Here is a 7990-nt window from a genome sequence, read left to right on the forward strand (position 1 = left end):
CCCACCCTCCGCCCTCACTCCCCACCCACTGTCCTCATCCATAGGTGCACGATTTTTGTCCAGTCTCTTCCAGCATCTCCCACTCCCCTTTCCCCCAAGAATAGTCAGTCCATTCCCTTTCTATGTCCCTGATTCATTATAATCACCAGTTCATTCTGTACATCAGATTATTTATTCACCTGATTCTTAGATTCACTTGTTGATAGATGCATGTTTGTTGTTCATAATTTGTATCTTTACCTTTTTCTTCTTCCTCTTCTTAAAGGATACCTTTGAGCATTTTGTCTAATACTGGTTTAGTGGTGATGAACTCCTTTAGCTTTTCCTTATCTATGAAGCTCTTTATCTGACCTTCAATTCTGAATGATAGCTTTGCTGGATAAAGTAATCTTGGTTGTAGGTTCTTGCTATTCATCACTTTGAATATTTCTTGCCATTCTCTTCTGGCCTGCAAAGTTTCTGTTGAGAAATCAGCTGACAGTCGTATGGGTATTCCCTTGTAGGTAATTGAGTCTCTTTCTCTTGCTGCTTTTAAGATTCTCTCTTTGTCATTTTCTCTTGGCATTTTAATTATGATGTGTCTTGGTGTGGTCCTCTTTGGATTCCTTTTGTTTGGGGTTCTCTGCGCTTCTTGGACCTGTAAGTCCATTTCTTTCACCAGGTGGGGGAAGTTTTCTGTCATTATTTCTTCAAATAGGTTTTCAATATCTTGCTGTCTCTCATCTTCTGGCACCCCTATAATTCTGATATTGGTGCGCTTGAAGCTGTCCCAGAGGCTCCTTACACTATCTTCGTATTTCCGGATTCTTTTTTCATTTTGCTTTTCCGGTTGGGTGTTTTTTGCTACTTCGCATTTCAAATCTTTGACTTGATTCTTGCGCTCCTCTGTTCTGCTATTGGGTGTCTGTATAATATTCTTTATTTCAGTCAGTGTATGCTTAATTTCTAGTTGGTTCTTTATCACAACATCGAGGGTCTCATTAGATTTCGTGAGGCTCTCATCAAGTTTATTGGCAGCTTCTAGCACATTATTGAAAGCCCTCAAAATTGCGTTTTTTAGCTCTATATCCTCTATTTCTGTCATGTTTTTTTGTCTCTGCATTTTTTATGCTTTCTTGGTGCACCCCCTTGTGGTCTTTGTGCGCAGTCTTGTTCTAGTTAAGCTTTGATTGTTGTAGTTAATACTAGAGGGATTTGACCACCAGGCCGACTGGCTGTGAGAATCAGCTGTATCTGCAGTGGGAAAACTTCTGTCCTCTGGAGAGGTGCTAATCTAGCCTTTGCCTGAGGCTATCTGGCAAATGGCTCTGGGCAGGGCTTGGGCGGGGCGGGATCAACAGGGCGGGTGGAGGGAGCAGTTATGGCTGCTCTCAGTCCCGTTCCCAGAGGCTCTGCTTCTCAGAACCCCAGCAACCGCTGCAAACCTCGGAGAGAAAGCTGCCCTCACATTCCAACTGATGCCAGACAATCCCGCTTCTCCTGTTTGAGTCTGAGTCCCTAGAGACTCGCTCGGATCTGGAGCTCAGAGTCTGAGACTCCCTCCTGATTGAAAACGACAACCGCGCCCTCAGCCACCAGCCGGCTCCACGCGCACCTCCGTACCTTTGTATTTTCCACACTGCGCCTCCTCTGAGCCTCGGTATGCTGTTCTCTTTCCTTCTAGTTGAAGAATCTCTCCTCAGCCAGCCTTCCTGTGGTTCTGGGTGATGTCCGTTCCGTCTTTTAGTTGTATTTTTGAAGTGGTTGTTTGCGGCAACAATCTCCGGTGTTTACCTATGCCGCCATCTTGGTTTCTCTCTCATTGGTTGATTCTTATATGTGACCTGGATCAAACCTGAAACCTTGGCGTATCAGGGAGGCTCTCTAACCAACTGGATTATCTAGCCAGGGCCCTCCCCCTCCCTCCCTCCCTCCCTCTCTCTCTCTTTTTCTTTCTTCCTTCCTTTTTTTCTCTCTTTCTCTATCTATCTATCTATCTATCTTTTTTTTTTTTTACAATTTATTTGTTGAAGAAACCAGTTCATTTGCCCATACAATTTCCAACATTCCAGATTTTGCTGACAGTCTTTGTGCTGTTAATATACTCCTCTGATGCCTGCATTTCCTATAAACTGCAGCAGTTAGATCTAGAACAGCTGTGGGCAAACTACGGCCCGCGGGCCAGATCCGGCCCGTTTGAAATGAATAAAACTAAAAAAAAAAAAAAGACCGTACCCTTTTATGTAATGATGTTTACTTTGAATTTATATTAGTTCACACAAACACTCCATCCATGCTTTTGTTCTGGCCCTCCGGTCCAGTTTAAGAACCCATTGTGGCCCTCGAGTCAAAAAGTTTGCCCACCCCTGATCTAGAAGCTTGATTATATCTGGTTCCATTTTCTGGCAAGAATTCTGGTGTTGTATACCTTTATTAATAGTCACATATATGGTTTTTCCTCTTTTTGTGAAGGTAGCAGCGAGTGATGACTAAAGGCTTGATCAATGGTTCTCAACTGGGGCAGTTTTGCCCTGCAAGAGGGCATTTGGCATTGTCTGGAGACATTTTTTGATTGAAATAACTGGGGGGAAATGGTGTTACTGGCATCTAGTGTTTAGAGGCTAGAGATGCTACTAAACATTCTACTTTGTAAAATGTAGAATGTTGAAAAACCCTGAGCTAGACCCACATATTCAAGAGTGGTTGCAACTTCTAATCTAATTCTACCATTTCTTCTTCATTTATTAGCTGGAATCCTATATAATAAAAGCCTAATATGCAAATCGACTGAACGGTGGAATGACTGGTTGCTATGATGCGCACTGACCACCAAGGGGCAGATGCTCAACGCAGGAGCTGCTCCCTGGTGGTCAGTGCGTTCCCACAGGGGGAGTGCTGCTCAGCCAGAAGCCGGGCTCACAGCTGGCTGGCGAGCACAGCGGTGGTGGGAGCCTCTCCCGCCTCCATGGCAGCGCTAAGGAGCAGTAAGCAGGCAGGCAGTAAACAGTGGGAGGTCCTGGACTGCGACAGGGCACAGGCTAGGCTGAGCCCCGCCCACCACCTCCCCCCCCCCCCCCGCAGTGCACAAATGTCGTGCACCGGGCCTCTAGTATTTCTATAAAGAAAAGCTTGCCCTCAACAATCGTATATAATTGGTATAAAAGATAGGATTAATGCTTAATTCTTTCCTTTTATTTAAAAGTTTTCAAAATAATAAGTTGGTTCTCTTATATCCACCAAAGATAACTAATGAGGGTTTTGTTTGGTTTTCGATATCATTATGAATTCACAGACTAAACATGTTTGATGTGTTTCAGTCCACTGAGTTATTCTTACTGATGCTCAAATAGTCCTATGTTTGGTCAGTAGAAGCCTTTTCAAGTAGCTCTAGTCTTTCTGATACTTTCCCAATCATCATAGACAGCTTTCTTGCTTTCTGGTACTGATAACATTGTTTCTTTCAGTGGGAAAGGGTGTTTAGAGAGCCAAATCTGGATGTGCTCATGGCTACCAGTTCTTCCTATTTTGGTGAACACCACTTTACTTTCCATTTAACCTTCTAGATTATTAGTCTTTACTCAATGAAAACCTACTAAACTGTTTAAAATGTTTTTTATTAAGTACTCATTGAAACCATGTATCACTCTCATACAACTCACACAGAAATATTAACTATGTAATATTGTGATGTCATATTAACATAACTAACAATATATTACATAATGAAAATAGACCATAAAAAATAAAATTCATTTTACCTGATGATGAGTAGACTGCTCACTCAAGTATGATGAATCATTATTTACACACTGAAGTATTCACCTTAATTAATCTGAAATTTTCATAATTTAAAATGTATTAAAGGAATTAATTACCTCCAACGGGGAAGTGGTTATCCAAGGGAGGTTTATTCAATGAGGGACTATCTCTACTGGAAAACTATTCAGAGAAATGTTATTTATTACTATCATTATTATTGTTTAAAAAGCTAAAATTCCACAGAGAATATCCTAGAAAAAATGTTACAACTTTTTAAGAACCAGCATTAGTGGAAGTCACAAATTCAGAAATCACTCTAATCCACAGACCTAGATGCTTCTAGAGTAAGTAGTTAAATTTTCTATTTGAACATGATACATGAATAGCAAATATGTCAACCTAATTAATAAAAATACTTAGTACAGAGTCAGGCATATAGTAAATTTTCAATAAATGCTTAATGAAAAGAGTTTACATACTTCTTTCACTTCCTTGAAAATGCTCACAAATTCTTCATTGATGGCTAAACTTCTGCGTTCAATATCTCCACGTAAATTTCTTCGAGTCCGCAAACTATTTTCAACAAAAAAGGTTGAAAGTGCCTTGAGAGCTTCCAACATTTCCTAAACAAGTGATGATAAAGAAAATTATTGGGAACCATTTTCAAATGTTTTCCTAGTCTCGAGCCAAAAATTAATAAAATCATTTTCAAATAATTTTTTTCTGTTAAACAACCCCCAAAATCTTGAATGACCTTCACATTACTGAACAGTACCAGTATTATTTCTGAAACATAATAAGGATATAGTTACAGTGTATTGTGGCATGTATACAAGGTTATTTACTTCAGAACTGTTTGTAATTGCGAAGATTAGAAATGACTTTAATGTCTATTTAAAGGGGATTGGTTAAAGAAATTATGATACATCCATTTTAAAAAGGTGAAAATTTGCCCTAGCTGGTTTGGCTCAGTGGATAGAGCACTATCCTGCAGTCTGAAGGGTCCTGGGTTCGATTCTGGTCAGGGGCACTTGCCCGGGTTGTGGACTCGATCACCAGTGGGGGGTGTGCGGGAGGCAGCCGATCAATGATTCCCTCTCATCATTGATGTTTCTAGCTCTCTCTCCCTCTCCCTTCCTCTCTGAAATCAATAAAAATATATATATATATTTTTAAAAAAGGTGAAAATTCTTATATGCTTATATAAATCTTTTTCTGGAAGGATATATAAAAGAAATAAATACCAACGGTAGCCTGCAGGCTAGGAACTGAGTAAATAGAAGCAAAATGTAAAGAAACTTGGATAGGAAGGCCTCTTTGATGTGACTTTTGAACTTAGGCCTCAGTGATAGGAAAGAGGCATCAGTGGGGGCAAAGCCTTCTACAGACAAAGGAAATGAATACAAAGATCCTAAAGCAGCAGAAAGGCCAATGTGACTAAAGCTAAGGGAAACTACTAGAGGTTTTAAGCAAAGGAGTAATGTAATATGCTTTACATATTTAAAAGTTTGTTCCAACTTTGTGAGGATGGGTGGTAGAAGGGGGCAAGAAAAGCAGCAAGTAGGGAAAAACTAAAACAATCCAAGCAAGATTTGACAGTAGCATACACCAACATGGTAGTAGCACTGCAGGTGACATTGCAAAAAATATTTTTTTCAAGGTAGAGCCTATAAGACTTGTTAATGGATTGGATGTGGGATGTGAAAAAAAAATGACAGGTATCAAACATTACTTACATGCTTCTTGATTATATGGGTAAAAGATTATGTTCTTTACTAACAGCGGGGAGAGAACCAGTTTGGAGAAAAAGAGTTCTAGTGATGTTAAGTTTTTATTATGTCAATCAAGTATCCAATTGGAGATGCCATATGGACAAATGATTGTACACATCTGGATCTCCGTAGAGATGTCAGAAATAGGATTATAAATCTGAGAATCATAATGCTTTTTGGTATTTAAAACTATGAAAGTAAGAGAGTTCTTCTATAGAGAGATGAATAGAGGAGAGAGGACAGAGGACCAGGCCCAAGATATAAAACAGGAACCTAAATCTTACATATATGAATTCCTACAACCAAACTAACACACTATATAGTCTAACAGGCTTACCTTTCCATGTTTCAGTTACAATGTTATTTTGAAATACTGGCTAGATTGACAAAAATAGTAAAGCTATTTAAATTCAATTTAATACTTAAGAGAGAGAAAAAGTATCTTTTTTGTCATTGTTGACACTATTACAGGTGTCCCCCATTTTCCCCTTTGCCACACCCCCTCCCCAGGCCTTCACCACACTGTTGCCTTTGTCCATGGGCTCTTTAGACTACCATCTTGGAATGTGTTAGGGCTTGGCTACAGCATTTACTGACTACAAAGAAGAAGTCAGTAAATGCTGAATGAACAAAATCACACAGACTTGAGTGTAAATTACAACTCCACCAATTACTAGTTATATGATGTAACTTACACTCTCTACATACCTTCTTTTTCTCATGGGTAAAAGGAAATAATGTCAATTTATTGGAGTAGCTGTATTAAATGAGATAATAAATATCAATATTTGACACTGTTTTAAACACTTAATAAATTGTATGATAAAATTAACATTTAATAACAAACAGTAAGTGCCTGGCACTTGTCTGAGCACTTCACCTGGATTCTTTCATTGAACCCTCACAACAACCCTGAGGTTACTAGCAGTATTCACAATTTAGAAATAATAAAACATAAGCTTAGAGAAGTTAACAGATTTACTTAAATCATAATGCACCAATTTGGTGGTTTTATCTAATAAGCGGTAGCCTAGAGACAGTCTTACTCATTATATTATGCTGTTATTTTTTACACACAAATTCTTATCGACAGCTTGTTTTCAGTAACCTACAAATTTATAAAGCTCAGTGATATATTATCACTGAGGCCAATTTACCTAGAGACTCGGTGATGGAGAAGAGATCACCAGCTATGACAGGAGCTAGAAAGTCCAATCTAAATTTCAGGAAATACTTGGGAGAGGATGTGAACAATCTATTTTGTACAGAAATACAGCTTGAGCCCACAAATCACAGGCAGTACTTAGACCAGTAAATATTATTTCATCTTAGCCACGAGCAGGTTCTTTCGCGTTGCCTTACATAAAATATAACATAAATAAGAAATAAAATAATGTCATATTTTAATTGTTTTCACTTGTCAATGGAAATGCTCAGTTACACCTGACCCTGCTCTCCTGGTCCTCGTGCCCCCGACTCACGGTGTCTCTTTGTCATCGGTTTCTTCTCCTACCCTCTCCCAAGTCAGACCCCAACGACCCCGAGGTTTCGCGAGGGACCCCACGCTTTTCCTCCCAGATCCGAAGTTATCAAGAACCTTTTCAAATAGGAGTGATACCAGGAAACCTCTTTCCTTTCCCAGGGCTCCTCGCCCCCTCTCGTCACCCTCCCCGCGAGGGTCCGGGGTGTCCTCCCGGCGGGGGACTGGGTGTCGGACAGAGGGTCCCGGTTCAGCCTCGCGGGCGACGCGCGTCCCAGGTCCAGCCAGCTCCGGTTACCTTGTCATTGTCCAACCGCGTCTCCAAAATCTTATGCAGCTTCCGCGACAGCGGGTTGTTGGGTTGCGCCGAGGGCCCGCCCGCCCCATTGCTGAGGCCGTTGGCAGCCCCGGACGCGGGGACTGCGACTGCCTCCGCGCTCCCCTCGGCCATAGCGCAGGAGCCCGCCCCAGCCCAGCCGTGGCCGCCGCAGACCGGCAGCCGAGTACTGCGCGTGCGCTATGTGCCGCGCATGCGCCCGGGGAAGGCTCTGCAGGGGACGGCTCCGCTCTGCCAGGCCCAGGGAAGCGATGAGGGTGGAGAAGCTAAAGGGAGGCGGAGCGAAGCCCTCAGCGTGAGAGGAGGGGGCCAATGTGGTCTGAATTGCAGTCAGGTTTAGCGTTCTGGATTAATACTTATGGGATTAAAAGGATTTCATAATCCTGAATCTCTGAAAGTATAAGCTCATGTTATAGTCAGCCCCCTCTCTCCAACACCAGAGAGGTGTTACGGACAGGACAGCCCCCTGAGTCAGTGGGAGAGAGCTGTTCCCAATCTCGATTCTTGTCTTCTCATATAAATGTGTTTATATGAGAGACCTTGACTGTTGACTGTATTGTGAAAAGCCAATTTATTAAAGCATGCACCTTTATTGAAAAAGCAAAGCAAGCGAACTGATACATCTGGTTTATGACAATGCAGACAGGCTTACAGCCAATTTGA

General features: G+C 41.4%; 1 protein-coding gene across 1 annotated transcript in view; it reads right to left on the bottom strand.

The window, feature by feature from the left end:
* COG6 (component of oligomeric golgi complex 6) overlaps positions 1 to 7481 on the bottom strand; it is a 94067-nt gene extending 86586 nt beyond the window's left edge. The window contains exons 1-2 of the mRNA XM_023749162.1: positions 7289 to 7481; positions 4218 to 4361 (exon numbers count right to left, since the gene is read on the bottom strand). Coding sequence (XP_023604930.1) covers positions 4218 to 4361; positions 7289 to 7441 — 297 coding nt within the window. The 5' untranslated portion in view covers positions 7442 to 7481. The remainder of the gene's footprint in view (positions 1 to 4217; positions 4362 to 7288) is intronic.
* Between the last annotated feature and the right edge of the window lie 509 nt (positions 7482 to 7990).

This window comes from Myotis lucifugus, unplaced genomic scaffold, assembly GCF_000147115.1.
Source record: "Myotis lucifugus unplaced genomic scaffold, Myoluc2.0 scaffold_7, whole genome shotgun sequence".
Taxonomy (NCBI): domain Eukaryota; kingdom Metazoa; phylum Chordata; class Mammalia; order Chiroptera; family Vespertilionidae; genus Myotis; species Myotis lucifugus.